Source organism: Brachycentrus maculatus, unplaced genomic scaffold (genome assembly GCF_059751285.1).
Source record: "Brachycentrus maculatus isolate JH-2025_06_01 unplaced genomic scaffold, ASM5975128v1 h1tg000244l, whole genome shotgun sequence".
NCBI classification, from domain to species: Eukaryota; Metazoa; Arthropoda; class Insecta; order Trichoptera; family Brachycentridae; genus Brachycentrus; species Brachycentrus maculatus.
Genome location: NW_028280995.1, coordinates 2,579,055 through 2,601,097, shown reverse-complemented (window position 1 = coordinate 2,601,097; position 22,043 = coordinate 2,579,055). Strand labels below are relative to the sequence as shown.

Here is a 22,043-nt window from a genome sequence, read left to right as displayed (position 1 = left end):
CCTGGCGTTTCTTATTCTATCTCGAAGACTCTTGCCTGATATGCTTCTTAGAATCTTCATTTCTGACACTCTAAGGGCGTTTTTTGTTTCAAAAAATGAAAAAGATTATGGAGTAGGATCAAGTGAGGAGTGAAAGGGCAGAAATAGAACCATGGAAGGTATTATATCGTCATTCGGCATGCAATACCGCGAATTTGAATTAATGCTATTCGATTTGTTATACTTTTCTCCGTGATTGTGTATGCTCAAAAAATTTCAATTTGGTATGAATCGTCATGTCTAAGGGTAAAATGCAAAGGTGGAGACTGACCGGAGCATTTCGTGGTAACGTAACACGTTACGATGCGAGCATTCAGGCAGTCAGTACACCGAGCCGAGCGCACCATCCATAGTTTCGGATGTTCGGTGATGCTCGCCGCGAGCGATGCTACTACGAAATGCTCCGGTCAGTCTCCACCTTAACACCACGTACTGGAACACTGCACTGCAACACTGCGAATGTGTCATGGCGGTCATAGTGTACAGTCCGATATTGGACAACTAGAAATATCGATGACGATCGCCAAAATGTAAAACCAACAACATCTGCGGATGAAAAAAAACATCAAGTCCACCAAAAAATTTGCAAATCAGCAAATGGGAAAATATTTGACTTAAAAATTTACATAATCGAGAATGTGAATGTAACAATTAAAATACCCGAATAAAAATGATATCTAAATTAAAAACCAATAAAATAAAAATACAGGTATTCAAAAAAAAAAATATTGTTTTATTTCATTCATTACATATGTGAATAACAACTTTTTACGCTCTCCTGAACATTTTGTTTTTTGTCACATACGCGGTGTCGCATGCTGAACGACGATATGATAAACAGTTAGGGTTTCAAAGATAGATGTTATGAATTTGTTGTATCACATTAGATAATTTATTGTATTATTGTATTATTATTGTATTATTACATAATTTATTGTATCATTCTGCTCAATAAAAAGCTTCTTTTCATCTCACCAATAGTGATTCAAGAATAATATTTCAAAGTTGGTTCATATATATATATATATATATAGAACTTCCAAGAATTTGAGTAGTGTGGTTGTCAATAATGGGTAGAATTGGTGAATGTTACACGTGTGAAAAGTGATCACTAAACCAGCCTATGATGGTCGCAGCTCCGTAAATGCCCAGACTTCCATATTCTTCTTCATCTTTGATGAGATGTCAAAAAATAATACTTTTTTTACCATGTCATGTCAAAAAAAAAAAATATCACATAAGACCCTACTGAACTATAAGAGAAAAACAATAAAGGGAACAAGAAAAACAAACAATTTTTAAATTGTGAATTATTAAATGGATATTTTCCTGAATTTAGATAGAGAATTTATGATGGAAGCTAATTGTGAAAAAATAGACAAAATTTTATTCTCAATGTGTCGTATACAATTTCAATGTGAAGCGGGTAACCCTTGGTTTGTAAATTTTTAATAGTCAACTTCATTTTTATTGTGCTTACAATTTATCATGTACATATTATATGAAATATTATGGTGTTAGAATCAATTTATTCAATATTACCCTGCACTGGTACCTGAAGCGGAGGGCTGATCACCTTTCCTTCATGTGTTAACCATCAAGATAACACTGCATTTATATGATGCAGTGCCCTATGCACTATTGGGGTGCGGATAAGGGTTTGAAGAAGAAGAACTATAAGAAATACACTATTAATACATCTATAGATATTTATTAACATTTCCATTTTAAACAATCTAAATATAGATGACTATTTTGCATCTGTTAGAAACAAGCCCTTCCAAACAAAAAAACGATAAGAGCCTTGAAAAATTAATAGTTGAGGAAGGGTCAAAGGTAATAGACTAAGGGAACATTCCTCATTTCGTTATTTGAATTATTTTGATTATTCCAGGGCTACAACACTCGTCTGGGCAGCAAAGGAGCACAATTATCTGGAGGCCAGAAACAAAGAGTCGCCATCGCGAGAGCACTGCTTAGAAACCCCAGAGTGTTGCTGTTAGATGAAGCAACGTCTGCTCTGGACACTGAGAGTGAAAAGGTATACAAATCTTCCTATTAATTAATATATCGAGTTAATATATTTTGAACAAACGAGTACTAAAAAAGCGAGTTGTCAATGGTGTATTGAACAAATGAGCACTAAGAAAGTAAGTTGTCAATGGTCTGTTGAACAAATGAGTGGCGACAAAGCAAATTGTCAACGGTGTATTGAAAAAATGAGCACTAAGGAAGCGAGCAGATAATGGTAGATTGAACAAATGAGCACTAAGAAAGTAAGTTGTCAATGGTCCGTTGAACAAATGAGTGGTAACAAAGCAAATTGTCAACGGTGTATTGAAAAAATGAGCACTAAGGAAGCGAGCAGATAATGGTCTATTGAACGAATCAGCACTAAGAAAGTAAGTTGTCAATGGTCCGTTGAACAAATGAGTGGTAACAAAGCAAATTGTCAACGGTGTATTGAAAAAATGAGCACTAAGGAAGCGAGCAGATAATGGTAGATTGAACAAATGAGCACTAAGAAAGTAAGTTGTCAATGGTCCGTTGAACAAATGAGTGGTAACAAAGCAAATTGTCAACGGTGTATTGAAAAAATGAGCACTAAGGAAGCGAGCAGATAATGGTCTATTGAACGAATCAGCACTAAGAAAGCAAGTAGTTACCGGTCTTTTTAACAAATGAGTGCTAAGAAAGCGAAATGTCAATCGTCTACTGAAAAAATGAGCACTAAAATAGTATGTTGTCTATTGAAAAAATAAACACTAAAAAAACAAGTAGTTAACCCTTTCGGGTCCCCCAAAATTAAAAAAAAAATCTAGGTAGACAGTTACATTCCAATTGGAAAAAATCTTTTGTCCTCTGCTCCACATACTGTTGTAATAGATATGAGTGACAAAAATGTATGATTGGAATTCAAATAAATAATATTAATAATGAAAAAAATGTCGAATAACATCCGACATGGGACCTAAGAGCAAAAAATCAATGTCGAATGAGATTCGACATTGGACCAGTAAGGGTTAATGGTCCTTTGAACAAATCAACACTAAGGAAGTGAGTTATCAAACCGGTGATGATAAATTCTAATGTATTTTTTATATTTCCAGGTTGTCCAAGAAGCCCTTGATAAAGCCAAGTTAGGACGTACCTGTATCACTATTGCCCACAGACTGAGCACAATCAAAGATGCAGATCTCATTTGTGTGTTCAATGAAGGGGTCGTGGCTGAATCTGGCACGCACAGTCAGCTCATGGAGATGAGAGGCATTTACTACCGACTTCAAAAACAGAAAACTCATTAAACATCCTTAACAAGACATTTTCAACCATGACCGACATTTATAATGGCAGTACGCAAAATGTGCTTTACATGGGTATTATTATTTAGTGAGGAATACTAAATATTTTGAGTTTGCTGGGTTATTCAAGAGTACAGTTTGAGTATATTAAATCAGGATCTTGATTTTTATTAAAAATAATATTATAAAAATGGTTTTGTGATATATAAAAGTCACTTTAAAAAAAATACTTTGAATTTATGAAATTATAACTGCATTGTGTTCCTTTAAAAAACACACCTCATTCACAGCTCTGCTGTACTTAATGTAATATTACCGTTTACCAATAAATAAATCGCTATGACTATGGTCAATAAGTATCTATGTGTGTATTTTATATAATTAATAGTAAGTTTATAAAATACATAACAATTTCAAATATCTTAATTGAAATTTAAATAAATGTGTAGATAAGTCTAAATAAGTGTAAATATTATGTGCGTCTTGTCATAAATCAGGCATAATTTACTGTCTTTCGGCATTAAATACTGCAAATATGAGAACATACAGTTTTTTTGTAATTTTAAAATTAAGAACAATAAGAAAAATACCAATGATTTTCACGCTTTAGCTAATCACAGTATTGAATGCTGAATGACCAATATTATAATTTATTTTTAATAGATGTACATACCGTTTTAAGATAATTATGTATATTTATATTGGAGTTATCAAAAAATAAAATAATTTAAACAACCTGTCTTTTTATTCATCCATAATTCAAGTAATATTTTTTTTGTGTTAGTTACCATCATTTATCGCTAACATATATATTAATAAACTTCGTATAATTACGAGAGGACTTCGCCGCTATTGGGAATCGTAGATGAACGGGATGGTCCGCCAATCAATTTTGTGTGAGTGAACCAGCCATTAAAATTTCAACGCCGTATTATTTACGTAATTCCAACTTCGTAACTCTTTTTATTTTGGCAGGCTGTAAAGACTTTTATTATTATTATTTTTAATAATTAAAACAATTTATAAAAAAGTTAAATTTCCACACAATGCTATTTATTATATTTGTTTGGATAAATTATTCCTGCTTACGAATGGTCTCTTTTATTCTTGTTTATGGTTCATGGATAGCAGTTTTTTGAACTTTGTACTGCGCCAAATTTTGACATTTTGTTATCGTTATCATGTTATCAAATAACTTTTTATACAATAAGTGAGGTACTTTCCAGTACTTATTCGGTGTATAGTGTTTCGTAAAAGTATACTCCTTGACAATGAACACCCGGCCCGTAACAAATTTATTTAGAAGGTTTTATTCAACCACATTTTCCAAATCCAAAAAGTATGTTTTTGCCAAACACTTTCAAGGGGAACCTAAAAAGAGCGATTTCAATGTCGTAGAAGAAAATCTTCCCGCACTTGAGAATGGCGGTATGTTTGAATTGTTTACTTACAATGATTATCAAATTATTAAGACAAAAATCTAACTGGATTGAGTATTTCATTTAAGAAGAAAGAAATGTAAATTTCCTTGTAACGTGACAATCAATTCAAATGTAAACATGAAAAAATAACCTCAAAATTTGTTGTTAAACTCGATTTATTGTAAGCCAAGTTAACTGAGATGAGCTAAATGACTCATCTTCCTTGAAAATATCAGGTGTTTGAGGCTTGTCAAGTTTTTAAATATCTATCCAATAAGGCATGTTTTTTCCTCAGATTATATAGTGATATAGTAGATATTCCCACAAGGAAATGAGACACGTTTTAAATTTTTGAATTCCCTAACATCCAAATGACTCTGAATTCTATCACTTCTACAACACCGTTACGATGGCCCTACTTAGGCTTCAAATTTATGTTTTATAGCCATTCCTACATGTGAGTGGGTTTACTCTTAATGTTCAAAGTTACTTTAATTTCATCTTTATCTCGAAGTGTTTTGCTAACAAGATATTTGTTCATAATCCGAATATTTTTAACACAATTCGGACGGGTGTTTTTTGACGCCTGCGGACCGCTGGCAACGGGATTTGATAATTGTATACATATAGTTTAGACCAGTGTTCCGCAAACATTTTTTGTTCAAGGCACACCTGCCAAATCAAGAAATTTTTGAGATACACCAAAGAAAAAACAAAGTTTATCTAATATTGATTTATTAAAAAAATTTATATAAAGCGAAAACATGTATAACATATTATGTTTAATGCTAATGTGAGCCTGTTTAACTGAGCTCAGGGGATCAAAATTTGGAGCAATTGTTTATAAGGATATTATCTTCAAAAAACTAGACTTTTTTCCGCGGCACACCAACTAATCACCACGGTACACCAGTGTGCCGCGGCATACACTTTGTGGAACACCTTAATAAAGAGATTGGTGTAAAACATTTGTATAAAAACATTAAATAATTCCTTCTTTTCTGACTTTGAAATTAGGCCGGCGCAGATTGTACAAATACCCTACCCATCCTCAAGCATCAATCGACTGAACGGGTTAAAATGCTAACATGAGATACAACTGTTATTCTTTCCAAAATTCTAATGGCCGAGACTGACCGGAGCATTTCGTTGTAACTTAACATGTTACAATGCGAGCCAAGTTGCTCGCCGCCCATTCCGAATGCTCCTTCCGAAGTCGGATGCAATTTTAGGTCAGTACTAGGGTTGCCAATCTGTGGGAAATTCCCAAAACGGCGGGGAATTTTTTTTCTTCATCTGGAGTAAGCTGTAATTTATTAAAATCACAGAACCAAGAATCACGTCTAAGTCGCCCGACAATTTAACTACGAATGCAAAGATTCATACAGATTTTTAATAATTAAATTTAATACAGATTTCTAGACTGTAATTCAGATTTTTTGGTTTGGCATATCGCTCACTCCTTTTAAGAACGTCATATATCAAAAATCATCAATTTTCAGTTGTGCATGTTTTCGGAATGCCCATAAAATGTAATATATCCCAGCAAAAGCGACATATTTTTAACTTAATATTTACCCGCTACAGGGCAGAAAGTATTGTTTTTGCATTTTGAAGAAACGGTATTTATTAATTAATTTTTTTAAATATACTTAATATTTTTCAAATGGAGAAAAAATATTCAGATTTTACTCAAAAAGATCTGTTGCACAGTAAAAAGTTTAATAAGTGGCTTGATACTTATTTTTAATACATTGTATTATATTTTAAAACTTTAAAAACGATCTCCTGAAAAATCAAGTGTTTTGATTTATGATGTTGAAAGGAGTGAGCGATATGGCAACACTGAGCACAAGGCAACAAGCGAGCAGTTGTGTTCTAAACTAGCACTGATCGCGGTCAGTCAGCAATGCCGTAACGTCGTAACGTAACATGCTCACCGCGAGCGATGTTACAACGTTTCGTAATGACGAAATGCTCCGATCAGTCTCCACCTTAAGGATTTTTTATGTCAATACTTTACATGAATGGGTTTTATTTTTGTTTTTAGAATTCCTATGTAAAGCCGAATACTTGAGCGTGGATCCGTACATGAGAGCGTATATGATAAGGTATCCTGAAGGAACTGATATGATTGGCTCTCAAGTTGCAAGGTGAATATAATCTGACTATTATCATCTACTTATGATTAAAGAATTTAAGAGTACTTAAAAAATTACTGTAAAATTTATAGCACTCAAGAATGCGTCAAATGTAAGATAAGGAAATATTGTAAAATTTGTTAGCAAGTCACCATGAGATTTGAAACTTTAAAAAAATATATAAAACATTTATTTTCTAAAAAATGGAAGAATAGCTAACAGCCACGTCACAGGAAGTATCATCTGAGGATGCCACAGACCAATCAGTTTAAATTCAGAAGACGAAAAGAATTTTAGATTTTTATCTGTGCTGGCTCCCGTGTAACACTGATGACTTCATGCTTGTGTAATATACAATCAAGATAGCAATTTACACTATTGGATTTAATTAACCCTCGACCACGGGACTTGTTTCAATTCACCTTAATATGGGACTATTGTAAAATGTATGACGATAAGCAAAACTCACATTTTACCAAAATTGTTTACTAAAAGCATTTTAAAAATAAGTGCAACATGTTTTTTGAGAACTTTATATAAAATACAAACATGAAATATCAGTAAACATATTAGGATACATGCTATTTGTCACTACATTCTTTAAATGTGTTGCTTCAGTGCTTCCCACAAATTATAAGTCTGTCGTAAATTTTACAATTGTCCTGTAATCTAGGGTTAAATAATGTGAAGAGAGTGAATAAACTATACAATGGTGATCAAATTAAATAATGACTTCTTTAAAAGAATACATTACTTCAGAAAACTCTTACTTCTTACAGAAAAAAATATAAACCACGAAAAAGTGTTGAATACCATCCCAATCAGATAACTGATAAAATAACAGTTATTTTTAAAACCCTTATCCGCACCCAATGGTGCATAGGGCACTGAATCATATAAACGCAGTGTTATCTTGATTATTAACACACGAAGGAAAGGTAATCAGCCCTCCGCTTCAGGTACCAGTCCAGGATAATATTGAATAAATATTAGAGTGAAAAAATCACTTAGATTTATTTGACCCCCCCCTGGAAATCGAACCCGGGACCTACAGAACGGTAGCCAAGCGTACTGACCATTACACTACGGAGGCAGACTACAGGCAAAATTACAGTTACCCATTAGTTACACTTCTAGAACTGTAAAATTGAGCATCTCTCTTTCTTTTATTTATTTATATAATTTTTTTTAATGTTTCAGGATAGTTGAAAGTAAGAACAAGGATTTTCCTGTGGGTAAGTTGGTAGTAGCCAATTACGGATGGAGAGATCTGACTATTGACGGTGGAAAACGATTTGCAAAGTCATCTCTAACAGCTCCTACATACATTCTGCCAGATATTGGAGACCTACCGCCATCCTTGGGGCTTGGGGTTTTGGGAATGCCTGGGTGAGTAAAAAATAGCTTACACTTTGACTTATTATGACTTATAATTACACTATGACTGTGTGTCTCGCCCAGTGGTTCTGAACCTTTTTGAAGTCAGGGAGCCAGGGAGGGGGGATGGGGATCAAAAGGTGACAAGGAAAATTCATAGTACACCAAACCTTAAGATCCAAAAAACATACAAAGATAACTTTTATTAAATGCAAGCAACTGATTATTTTATAACAGACAAGTTACAAATTAAATTATCTACGAAAAATACATAAAAACATAAATACTACAATTAAACTTTTTGCGGCAAAAATTATTTAATGTGACACCTGAGCTTGTCGGCTTTTACAAATTTCAGTGATATTAGGTGTAATATTTGATATAGCTTCTCTCATTTTTTCATCCAAATTGTTAAGCCTAGGTTCACAAATCCTTTCAATGAACTTACCGTTGATGGAGCACCCTCTGTACAAATATTATTTATTGATTGATGGCGTTTAATTTGTAGAACTCCATTTTAATTTATGTATTAATTTTGTCCGCCTCCGTAGTGTAATGATCAGCACGCTCGGCTACCGTTCTGGAGGTCCCGGGTTCGATTCCCAGGGGGGCCAAATGAATATAAGTGATTTTTTCACTCTAATATTTATTCATTATTACCCTGGACTGGTTCCTGAAGCAGAGGGCTGATCACCTTTCCTTCGTGGTTTAATGATCAAGATAACACTTTGTTTGTATAATGCAGTGCCTTATGCACCATTGGGGTGCGGATAAGGGTTTTATTATTATATTAATTTTAAATCATATGGAGTTATGTGTAGGAATTAGTATAGACTTAATTTATGTATTAATTTGAAATCAAACACAGATTTTTCGAGTCTACTAAGTTGTATTTTATTAACAAAAACACATAAAAAAATTATATTGTGACAATTGTTTCGCCTTGTTAGGGCATTTTCAAACGAATGAACATAATGCCCTAACAAGGCGAAACAATTGTCACAGTATAAATTTTTTATGTGTTTTTGTTAATAAAATACAACTTAGTAGACTCAAAAAAATCTGTGTTTGATTTAAAATTAATACATAAATTAAGTCTACAAATTCCTACACATAACTCCCATGATATTTTCAATTGTTCTATGTATGATGATATGGAATCAAAGATATCTTGACCGCTGTTGTGAGGTGAGCGCACACAGCTTCACTTTGCAAGGGTGCTGCCATCTAGCCATTATATTAAATTAACTTAAATTGCACAGTAAATGAGTCAACGTTAAATTTTGGTTTTCATAATTTCGCGGAGCACTTGCAACAAGCTCGCGGAGCACCGGTTAAGAACAACTGGACTGAGTAGTTGATTGATATTTTTTCCACACATAAGATTATGTAGATTATTTAATTTCTTTTTTACAGTAACACGTCATATTTTGGACTGCTGGAAGTGTGTCAACCCAAGAAAGGGGAGACGGTTGTCATTTCCGGAGCAGCGGGAGCAGTTGGTTCTCATGTTGGACAGATTGCCAAAATTATGGGTCCGCTAGTTTCCCTACCTTATCTTTGCATTGCCATTATGATGACCTTTGTAATGTGACTTTTACCTAATTTACTAATTTAGGCATATTAGTGCATTGTTAACAAACGATGAATCATTTTTAACTTGGAAATCTTATTCCTGAATGTGAAATATGAAAATAATGTGTGTTGAGAATATTGCTGGTGTGTATAAAAAGAGTAGGGCTTAACTAGTTCCCTGACTAGCCCGAACGTGACTCGGGCAAGGAGTTTGTTGCGTGTGACGAGAATCGTATTTCGACTCGTCAGTCCTGCTTTAACCGAGTAAAATATTAACCCATTTGTGTTTATTGAATAACCCGAGCGGTTTTCAGATAGTTTTGTTTCCACTTATGGGTGGCAATTTCTTGCACCAACAAATTTTCTCTCCAAAATTCAACTATTAAGCGGTTAATAACGGGTGATTTAAAACCACATCAAAGTATGTAAAAATAAAAACTAACTAACTAACCATCACGCTGCTTCTCCGCAGGGGTAGGCAGAGAGAATAGAATGCCACACCACTCTGTCTTTGCAAACATTCTTCGCCTCTTCCACGTTCATGCATCTCCTCATACATACCCGCCGATTGTTACCACTCCTAACCTGACCACTTTCAAGTATTTGGCATACATGATCGTGCCATGTTTTTCTCGGTCTTCCTCTGCTCTTTTTTCCACTTACATTCGCCTCATAAATTTGTTTTACCGTTCTTTCCTCACTCATTCGTTCTACATGTCCAAACCATCTCAACACACTTTCTTAATTTTATCGATAATGCTTATCTCAGCTTTGCATTCCTTCCTTATTTCACTATTCTAACATCTATCATACATCGTTTTGTCGCACATTCTTTTGAGAGATCGCATTTCGACTGCATTCAGTATACTTTCATCCTTCTTTCGCCAACTCCATGTTTCACTTCCATACGTTTCCATATGTAAAAATATAATTTAGAAATATAAGTTGTTATGATTCATTTCTTAGTAAATTACGATGAGCTTGGAACTGGTTGTTTGCTTATTTTTATATCATATTTTGACAATACATTAAAAAACTGAAATGATAAATACTTTTTTTATTATAGGATGCAAAGTCATTGGATTTGCCGGTTCAGATTCTAAATGCAAATGGCTAACGGAAGAAATGGGGTTCGATCATGCTTTCAACTATAAAACGGTGAATCCAAGAAAAGCCCTGAAGGAAGCTGCCCCGCAAAGAATTGACTGTTATTTTGACAATGTGAGTTCTGAGTATTAAATAGATATAAAAATACTAAACTCATATCGCTCACTCCTTTCAACAACGTCATAAATCAAAAAACTTGATTTTTCAGAAGATCGTTTTTAATGTTTAAAAATAGAATAAAATATATTTAAAATAAATATTAAGCCACTTAATGAACTTTTTACTGTGCAACAGATCTTTTTAGGTAAAACCTGAATGTTTTTTTCTCCATTTGAGAAATATTTAGTATATTTAAATAAAACAATACCTTTTCTTCAAAATACAAAAACATCACTTTCTGCCCTGTAGCGGGTAAATATTGAGTAAAAAATATGCCACTTTTGCTGGGATATAGTACATTGTTCTAAGCATTCCGAAAACATGCACAACTGAAAATTGACAAATTCTGATATACGTATGACGTTGTTGAAAGGAGTGAGCGATATGTCAAACTGCTGTAACTGCGTCTATAGAACTTATTTCCCCCTAAATGTCGCCGTCATTTTATAAATGAAGGAATAATATTGGGTTTCCTTCATTCATTCACATTCTTTCTTTGTGGGTTTATGATGATTGATTTGCTTCTTTCATGGTCAGTCTCCACCCGTCTCTTCAACTCAGCGCACCCGCTACAGCGCATGTCGGAGATAATTTGGTCCATGTAGGTCAAGGGTGGCCAACCCGCGGCCCGCAAACCGCATGCGGCCCACCGGGTGTCTGTTTGCGGCCCGCGGAGCATTTTACACATTTTTTCTTTAAGTGTATATAAAACCACCAAAAGAACATTCCATCGTGCGTAGTTCGTATCATATCCCATACAAAGAAGTATCTCACTATCGTGACAATTTCTTCTATGGTATATTCGTGTTAAAATACTTGAAAGTGGTCAGGTTAGGAGTCGTAACAATCGGTGGGTATGTATGAGGAGATGCATGAACGTGGAAGAGGCGAAGAATGTTTGCAAGGACAGAGTGGTGTGGCGCTTTTTCTCTCTGCCTACACGTGCGGGGAAGCGGCGTGATGGTTAGTTAGTTAGTTAGTTATATTCGTGTTAACAAATCACACCATTTTGCGATCTACGTTTAAATACACATTGATAAGAATACAAGCTTACAACATTTTGAGTGTGTCCAAATACTTGTTCACAAAATCTGGATTATCTCCAATTACAGGAGTTATTTTCATATTATTTTTTGACATCTCATCAAAGATGAAGAAGAATATGGAAGTCTGGGCATTTACGGGGCTTACGACCGTCATAGGCTGGTTTAAGTGATCACTTTACACACGTGTAACATTCACCAATTCTACCCATTATTGACAACCACACCACTCAAATTCTTGGATGTTCTATATATATGAACCAATTTAGAAACCTTGTTCTTGAATCACTAGAACTTCACTAGAGACATTTATTGGTGAGATGTAAAGAAGCTTTTTATTAAGCAGAAACTCTTATATTAGTATGTGAGATCCGAATCCTGGATTATAATCACACACATGAGAAACGCCAGAAAATACCATTTTCATTTTTATTATTAAGCTTATAATTTGACCAGATAATTTATTTACAACATTTTGAGTGTGTCCAAATACTTGTTCACAAAATCTGGATTATCTCCAATTACAGTTATTTTCATATTATTTTTTGACATCTCATCAAAGATGAAGAAGAATATGGAAGTCTGGGCATTTAAAGTGTGGTTGTCAATAATGGGTAGAATTGGTGAATGTTACACGTGTGTAAAGTGATCACTTAAACCAGCCTATGACGGTCGTAAGCCCCGTAAATGCCCAGACTTCCATATTCTTCTTCATCTTTGATGAGATGTCAAAAAATAATAGAATACAAGCTGCTATAACTGAGTGCTAGAGCGACTCAAAGTCAAAATGCCATGTAAAAGCTAGTTATACAGTAGCCATGATACTAGTCAAATGAAGCATATTAAATCTCAATGAGAACAAGAATCACTGATGAGCATTTGGAAAACTGTTTGCGTGTAGCAACAACATCAATCCATAACGTATCAACATTGATGCACTTAGTTCTTACAAACAAAATCAGACGTCTCACAATATTATATTTTGTTATATCTTATTATTTTTTGACATCTCATCAAAGATGAAGAAGAATATGGAATTCTGGGCATTTACGGGGCTGACGACCGTCATAGGCTGGTTTAAGTGATGACTTTACACACGTGTAACATTCACCAATTCTACCCATTATTGACAACCACACTACTCAAATTCTTGGATGTTCTATATATATACATAAGAGTTTCGTTCGTAGTAGCACACAGACGTGTATTTGCGCTCCGGGAATATTTGCGGTGATCTGGTGCAAGTTTGTCGTTTTGACGTTTCATAATTTAGTTATTGTTTAGTTATAGTGACATTTCATTTACTTAATTGTTTGGACAGTCGCACAGATAAGGCGATAAAAGTTATTTAAATTAAATTATTGTGTACACAAATCCAAGGAGGTGAGTTCACTTGTCGCGAGCAGTGCAAACCCCGAGCGCCTGATTGGGCGACGCGGCTCGCGCCGTCCATCTACCTACCTGCGTACCTGCGTACCTGCGTACCTGCCTCGGCCGCTCGTGACCCACCTACTTCTGAAAGTACTCACATCAACTACCGCAATTTAACTATTTACGCAATGGAAATTTCTCCTGCTAGCAAACTGGTTACGAAATCGAAGGATATTTTCAAGAAATTACACCAGCTTATTATGTCAGAAAAATTTACCAAAGATCAACAAAACAAACTTTTGGGAGAAACCACAGAATTATCTGGTACCATTTCCGAAATAGCGGTGTACATGGGATCTCTCGAAGGTGAAGTTACTGCTTATAAGAGCATTCTCTCGAACCACCCTCCTACAACAAATACCACTTCGAACACACCAGACTTTTCTTCTATGGCTGCAGAATTACAGGAGAGACAAATAAGGTCTAAAAATATTTTATTACTGAATATTCCTGAAGCAACTACCAACGCCAGAGCTGCTGAGATAATTGAAGATGAAGCCAAAGTCTCCGATATAGTTAACAACTTCAGTGCTGAGGACAGGCCAAAGGTTATAAAAGTCCAGAGGCTTGGGATCAAAAACCCGAGTAATAACAGGCCATTAAAGATTACTCTAGACTCATGTGATGAAGTGCAATTATTCTTCATGAATAGAAATAGTCTACCGAGTGGTATTAGGTTAAAAAATGATCTCACGGACATGCAAAGAGAACATTTAAAAAAATTATGGGAGGAAGTCGAAACCAGAAAAAAGGGTGGTGAGTTAAATATCGGAATAAAATTTATAAATTTGATACCAAGGATATCAAAATTTGCACCCAAAAACTAAAAATCCCCAAAAAACCAATCGTATCGTGCTATTATCAGAATGTCAGAGGTATCAATACAAAAATAAAAGAACTTCTAACCACTGCCCCGACCCTTTCTCACGACGTCCTACTTTTATCAGAGACTTGGCTGTCACCCAAAATTAAATCATCCGAACTACAACTGGAATCTTACAATATTTTCAGATGTGACAGGAGTAACCATTCAAGCAATAAATCACGAGGAGGAGGAGTAATGATATGTACCTCAAAATTACTAAATTCGGCGAAGATTACTTCTAAAAACAAAAGTGTGGAACACCTATTCATAGAAATCAAGAACCTAGCCATCAAAATAATTGTAGGGTGTGTATACATCCCACCTGATTCCGATCACCAGAAATATAAAGACCATATTGAGGACGTTGAACTGATTCGTGCACGGTATCCTAAAGCTAAACTCGTGCTAATTGGAGACTACAACCTTCCCGAGAATATTAATTGGACAAATGATATTGAAAATGACCGGGATAGTATTAGTGATAAGTGTCGCTCTATTTTAGATATGTCTTTATTAACGGGTATGTATCAGCTTAATCATGTATGTTGTTCTAATAACCGCTTATTGGATCTTGTATTTTCTAGTGATTTACAAACTAAAGTTAATCCGTCGCATGACTTGCTACTCCCAATGGACTCATATCATCCACCCATCGATATATTAGTGAATACCTTTGTGGTGAGACCAGTTTCTTCACTAATACGCTCAATGAATTTCTTAAAAGCCGACTACCAGAGGATGTCTGATAGTTTATTCTCAACAGATTGGTCATTTCTCGATAGTAATGATGACATTAACACACATATTGAACAATTTTACTCCATAATTTATAAAGTAGTTGAACAAAATGTACCAGTTGTAAACTATAAAACAAATATTTATCCCAAATGGTTCACCAAAGAATTAATTAACATTATAACTGAAAAAAAGATTGCTCATTTAATTTTTAAAAGAACGAATAGCGTAAATCATTATAGTATATTCTCAAAATTAAGGGCACAATGCAAGTCTCTGTCATTAGTATGCTACTCGAATTATATACATACCGTTGAAAACTCAGTCAAAGACAATGTAAAAGCACTCTGGAAATTCACCAATTCAGTACGTAATGATGACTGTGGTTATCCCAACACTATGTACTTGAATGGTAGATCCAGTGACAATCTGGAAATAATAGTTAATCTATTTTCAGAATTCTTTGGTAGTGTGTACGACTCTACAGCACACACTTACACACGATCTACTGATATTCTGGATTATTTTAATTTACATACATGCTGTATACACCCTGACAGTATCAAAAGGAAAATTTTAAAACTTGATTGTAAGAAGTCCCCTGGTCCAGACAATATTCCTAATATTTTCTTAGTTAAATGTATGGAATCACTAATTGTTCCCTTATGTAAATTGTTTAATAATTCTTTGTCAACAGGTTGTTTTCCTAAATATTGGAAAAAATCTTATCTTACACCTATCTTTAAAAAGGGAGATAGAGGTAATGTGTTAAATTATCGTCCAATTTCCATTCTTTCTGCATTACCTAAACTTTTCGAGTCTCTTGTGCTAGATGCCATTCAACCTGAAGTATCTAAAGTAATATCAACTACACAACATGGATTTACTCAGGGTAGATCTACAGTTTCTAACCTATTAATATACCAAAACTATATAATTGAAGGTATAGCTGGAGGGCATCAAATTGACTCTATCTACACTGATTTTAGCAAAGCCTTCGACCGAGTCTCTCATCATATCCTTCTCGAGAAGCTAAAAGCGATGGGAATAACAGGAAGTTTTATAAACTGGATCGACAGCTATTTATGTGACAGAGTCTTGTGCGTGAAGATTAAAGGCATCGAATCTTCACCTTTTGTTGCTAAGAGTGGTGTCCCACAAGGATCTCACCTTGGCCCTATTTTATTTCTTTTATTTGTAAATGATATTTCTATTATATTTCACGATGTCCAAACACTTTTATTCGCTGATGATCTCAAGATTTACAGACTTATCAAAACTCCTGATGATAACTTTATTCTTCAAAAAAATCTTGATAAACTTCAATTGTGGTGCTCTAGGAATGCACTTTATCTAAATCTTGAAAAGTGCTATATCATGCGATTCTTTAGAATAAAAAAACCATTCATTTTTCAATATAGTATCAACGGGACTGCCTTATCAAGTGTCCAGAGGATAAAAGATTTGGGAGTCATCTTTGATGATAAATTGTCATTTGCAGCGCATATCAGTGAAATGGTAAACAAAGCATCTAAAACTCTCGGTTTTGTGATTAGGGCAGCAAGGGATTTTAAATCTATTGATGCTTTGAAGTCCTTGTATGTTGCCCTAATCAGAAGTCAGTTGGAATACGGCTCCACAGTCTGGTCTCCTCATTATGCTATACACGCTGACAGCATAGAGAGAGTGCAACACAAGTTCCTTAGATATATTAATTTTAAACTAAATATACCTATTGTTGAGTTAGATTATAATTGCATAATGAAGCGGCTTAAATTGATAAATCTAAGTGATAGAAGGGAAATCACTGATCTGGTTCTGTTATATAAAATTATTAACAATTTTTTGGACAGCCCTGATCTCCTAAACCAAATAAAGCTTAGCGTGCGCCAAAGAGGTACTAGGCAAAAATCTGTATTCGCAGTATTTGTACATAATGCAAACTATGCCATGTTCTCTCCGATTCCGCGGCTTCACATGTTAGCCAATGCTTTTGAAAGTATAGATTTATTCAATATATTGTTATCCTCCTTGAAATCTGTACTTTCTCAGCATTTCTTCTCCATGTTATAATGGATAAATTTAAACGTTGTGTTTCACTCTCTCTTACTGCTCGCCGATAGTGTTTGTAGGAGACGTTTATTTACTAGTGCTTACTACTTGTTATTTTATTTTTTAATTATGATTTTATGTTATAAGACTATTTGTTACAAGATTTTTTGTTTCTCTATTAGTGTATTCATTAGTGTATTTTTAATAAAAAAAAATTTGTATTAGATACTGTATATATGTATTATATGTATTACTTTAAAGGCTTCAGCCGTTCAATAAATAAATAAATAAATAAATAAATATATGAACCAATTTAGAAACCTTGTTCTTGAATCACTAGAACTTCACTAGAGATATCTATTGGTGAGATGTAAAGAAGCTCTTTACTAAGCAGAAACTCTTATATTAGTATGTGAGGTCCAAATCCTGGATTTCAATCACACACATGAGAAACGCCAGAAAATACCATTTTCACTTTTATTACTTAAGCTTATAATTTGACCAGACAATTTATTTACAGCATTTTGAGTATGTCCAAATACTTGTTCACAAAATCTGGATTATAATATAATATATAATCCAGATTTTGTGAACAAGTATTTGGACACACTCAAAATGTTGTTATATCTTCTTTAAAAAAATATATATATTCCATGTTTGCTTTGAATAATAAAATTAATTTAGTTTAACGGCCCGGAAAGAAATCTGATTTCTAAAATCTGGCCCGGCTACTGAAAATTTTTGCCACCCATGATGTAGGTTAAGCGGGGTTGTCCTCTGTAGTTTATCCCTTTGCACATGCCTTCCGCAATCCGCAGGCCTGGGTATCTTTTATTATGGCATATCCGTTTGGCTCGCTGTTGTGTTACTTTACTTAGTAAGCATCTAGCCCTGCTTAAAACCTGTTTGTTCTCTACATGTTCCGACCAAGTAATCCCCGACATGCGCCTGTAGCACCACATCTCAAACGTCTCCAGCCTCTCCCATTCTGCCTGCCCGAAAGTCCACGTTTCACCATATAACAGAATCCTCCTAACTAAAGATTTAATTAAGGTTTTTCTAATCTTTTATCTTCTTTATTAGATTTAAATTTTTTAAATTTTTATTGAATGCTATTTATTCTTGCTTGTATTATCCGGCTGACAAAATATTGCACATTTACAAAAACAAACAAAAAAACTAACATAAAAAAATTATTCTTCAAACCCTTATCCGCACCCCAATGGTGCATATGGCACTGCATTATATAAACACAGTGTTATCTTGATCGTTAACACATGAAGGAAAGGTGATCAGCCCTCCGCTTCAGGTACCAATCCAGGGTGATATTGAATAAACATTAGAGTGAAAAAATCACTTTTATTTATTTGAACCCCCCTGGGAATCGAACCGGGGACCTCCAGAATGGTAGCCGAGCGTGCTGACCATTACACTATGGAGGCGGATAGTTATATATTTTTTTTTTATCTCCAAAACTGACATTACATTCAAATCTCTCCATTAAAGAGTTCTACTTTCATTGTGACTGTCTAGTATTTTGTAGGTAACAATTTTAAATGCCTCTACTGAAAAAAATCTAAATTGCGCATTTTGCGACTGTTGCTACAAATTAATAATTTGTTATTATTATTTATTGAAAGGTTGGAGGTGAACTGAGTTCCGTTATACTCAATCAGATGAATCGTTTTGGAAGAATCGCTGTGTGTGGATCTATCTCTTCCTATAACGATGATGCTTCACAATTGCCCAAAGGTTTGTCATCCTTTAAATATTTCATCAAATATTTTTGCTTCATATTTAACTTATACTCTGTAAATATAATACTAGTATATGTTTTTTTTTAAAGATATGAGTTCACACTGCTCTCTTTGTGTGTAGCATTCATGTGCGGCTCATTTTTATACTCGCTTTGAGACAAATGAGTAAAAACATAAGTCATCAAGGGGACTAAAGCTGAATTAACACATTATTATCTGGTAGTTTTTTATCAACCCCGACCCTAATTCCAATCTGTACAGTGTTTTTTGGCGTCTCTCGCGCTCTACCAAAAGTGAGCAATTAGAATGCTTATAAGCGTATCCCGCTCTCTTCCAACAGTATGTAAAAGACGCTTTTAAGCGTTTCAAGCAAACAATGTGTTAACACTTTTCTAAACACAATGACATAAAATTTCACATCCTGTGAAAACTGTAAGGGCATACTTTCAACTGTGCATTGATATTTTTAACACATTGACTGCCAACTATGAGATAACTTGTAGATTGCGTTCTTTGCTAGGACTAGGAGTTATCTCGTACTGTGTTTACTTGCCATATTCGTGCAGCTACAATAAAATTCCTAGTATATCAGTGCTAATATGGATAGATGGCGCATAGGAAGGGAACAAAACATCAATGCTGGCTTACATGAACTGAAAATTGATTAATAAATGAACAGAAAATATAATTATGTACTGTAATTAGAGTTTTTAACAATAAAATATGATTTAATGAAATTGGCATTTTGCCGTGTAGTGCACAAGCGCCCTATGGCAATCAGCCATAGAGCGCTTGTGCACTACACGGAATTTTACCGTCCAGCAGTCCGTTTTTTTTTAAATAAAAGCGAGTGACAATCTAGTGTTACCGAGTTTACACCCACCGTGATCACGCACCGATCAAGCACACCGATCCGAAGAAAGACGGCCAAAAGTACAAGCCAATCCAAGCCAATCATCCGTTTTATCATGCTAACAGGACGGTAAAATTACAAGTATGCACAAGTGCTCATACACCCCTAGAGTATATTCTACATCGGTAGAAATGTTCGATATATCGCTTGCCCCGCACGCCACACCTAACGTGGTATTTCATACGCAGTGAACAAGTTAAATGATTGCTAATTATTCCAGTGCCGATTCTACAGCCGGTGCTAGTATTCAACGAGCTGAAGATGGAAGGATTTCTGGTGAATCGATGGGTCCCGAGATGGAATGAGGGTATCCAGCAAAATCTCAAGTGGATCCGTGAAGGTAAACTCAAGTACCGAGAAACCGTAACAAATGGCTTCGACAACATGTTTGAGGGTTTCATTGGAATGCTCCGGGGGGAAAACGTCGGAAAAGCAATTATCAAAGCCTAATTTGATAAATATATATCGCTCACTCCTTTCAACAACGTCATATATCAAAAATTGTCAATTTTCAGTTGTGCATGTTTTCTGAATGCCCAGAAAATGCATTATATCCCAGCAAAAGCGGCATATGTTTAACTTAATATTTACCCGTACAGGGCAGAAAGTGTTGATTTTGCATTTTGAAGAAAAGGTTTTGTTTAATTATGTTTTTAAATATACTAAATATTTTTCAAATGGAGAAAAAACCTTCAAGTTTTACCTAAAAAGATCTGTTGCACGGCAAAAAGTTCAGTAAGTGGCTTGATACTTATTTTTAATACATTTTATCATATTCTTAATCTTTAAAAACCATCTCCTGAAAAATACAAGTTTATTTTTTATATCACGTTGTTGATAGGAGTGAGCGATATGTTAAAAAATATATTTTTATACTAATGTTATGTTTACATCATCATCATAACATATTTTTTACCTCTGAATGAATTACCTCTCTATATGAAGAATGTGATGACTTTTAAGAAACGCCTAAAATGTTGGAATGCTAAGTGTCCATCATATCATCCCTTCCTTAGATCCTCTCTTTTTACCTCAACTCCCCACCTGATCCTTATTCCTATGTCTTCCTTGTTCAAATCAATCGACAGTTTAAAAAATGTACAATATTGTGTTTGTTCATACTGAAATTCCCTATGTTTTTATTATTTTTTTTTTAATTTTCAAATACCGTAGAACGGGGCGGGGCTACTTGAACTTTGATGTGTTATTTGAGCCCAGTGCAAAAAAAATATTTAGATTGTGGTATCGATCGAAGTATTGTGACAATAAGTGTCACCTGTCAGGGAAACAATGAATCATGTCGATACGTTCATTATTGTAGACCAAATACAGATTTAATTTTTTTTTGTACTGGGCTCAAGTAACACATCAAAGTTCAAGCAGCCCCGTTCTACGGTACATATATGTATGTACAAGAGCTATCTGCCCACTTTCACATAGTTGTATAAGATACAAACCTTAATCAACATCACTTGTCTATTTTGGTTGGTTGGAAGGTATTGTTTCATAGCAATAAGCCTGCTAATATGCATTTATTCTGTACAAGAAATGTAATTTATGATGTAAATAAAATATTTTTGGATGTAATTTTAAAATAAACTATTTAATCAAGTGTTTTTTTGTTAAATCATTATAAAAGGTTTTTCATTTTACCTTCTTTGACCCCTATCCAAACCCAAATGATTGAAATTGAGTTAAATGTATTGATCATCTTATGATTATTTTTTTAAATGAATTTATTTACAATCAAGAAAAAAATGAGATATTAGCCTATTTGTTTTACACATAGGTGTACACATTTATGCTTGAAATAAAATATTATGTTTTATAGGATAGGTTTTTAAAAATATACATAAAGAAACGTATTCTTTTAATATTTGAATTTAAAAAGTGTTCCGTCGATAAAACAGATTGCAACAGAGAAAAACCAAGATGGCAACCTTACATCAGGCGTTCTCTGTCGCACTCTGTTTTATCGGCGAAACGAGTGTGACAGAGAACGATCGATAAAACAGATTGCGACAGAGAACGCCTGATGTAAAGTCGCCATCTTGGTTTTTTTTCTGTTGCATTCTGTTTTATCAGCGGAATGCTTAAAGAAATACTTTCTTTATGTATTTTTTTTA

At 34.4% G+C, this 22,043-nt stretch overlaps 3 protein-coding genes and 1 long non-coding RNA gene across 8 annotated transcripts in view; 3 read left to right on the top strand and 1 right to left on the bottom strand.

Moving 5' to 3' along the window:
• Nucleotides 1–4,144, top strand: part of LOC148306332 (ATP-dependent translocase ABCB1-like) — a 48,151-nt gene extending 44,007 nt beyond the window's left edge. For both annotated transcript variants that reach the window (XM_088265210.1, XM_088265211.1), the window contains 2 exons: nucleotides 1,934–2,080; nucleotides 3,150–4,144. In XM_088265210.1, coding sequence (XP_088121336.1) covers nucleotides 1,934–2,080; nucleotides 3,150–3,344 — 342 coding nt within the window. In that variant the 3' untranslated portion in view covers nucleotides 3,345–4,144. The remainder of the gene's footprint in view (nucleotides 1–1,933; nucleotides 2,081–3,149) is intronic.
• LOC148306327 (transmembrane protein 120 homolog) overlaps nucleotides 1–22,043 on the top strand; it is a 369,069-nt gene that overhangs the window by 222,648 nt on the left and 124,378 nt on the right. The gene's annotated exons all lie outside the window — the stretch shown is intronic.
• On the bottom strand, nucleotides 1,946–4,310 carry LOC148306331 (uncharacterized). The gene is made up of 3 exons (XR_015838024.1): nucleotides 4,176–4,310; nucleotides 3,191–3,320; nucleotides 1,946–2,066 (listed from the first exon to the last, which is right to left on the bottom strand). It is a non-coding gene; the product is annotated as an uncharacterized LOC148306331 (long non-coding RNA).
• LOC148306330 (prostaglandin reductase 1-like) lies at nucleotides 4,235–21,555 on the top strand. 4 transcript variants are annotated; one of them, XR_015838022.1, is made up of 8 exons: nucleotides 4,235–4,769; nucleotides 6,813–6,915; nucleotides 8,104–8,292; nucleotides 9,697–9,815; nucleotides 10,922–11,076; nucleotides 18,888–18,999; nucleotides 20,138–21,086; nucleotides 21,292–21,555. XR_015838022.1 is itself a non-coding variant. In XM_088265213.1 (7 exons), exons 1-7 carry the CDS (start codon nucleotides 4,613–4,615, stop codon nucleotides 20,365–20,367), a joined length of 1,065 nt encoding a protein of 354 aa, XP_088121339.1. In that variant the 5' UTR covers nucleotides 4,235–4,612; the 3' UTR covers nucleotides 20,368–21,548. The 4 variants fall into 4 exon arrangements, 1 of the variants encoding a protein (XP_088121339.1); XR_015838021.1 differs by having other exon boundaries at nucleotides 21,279–21,555; XR_015838023.1 differs by having other exon boundaries at nucleotides 21,301–21,548.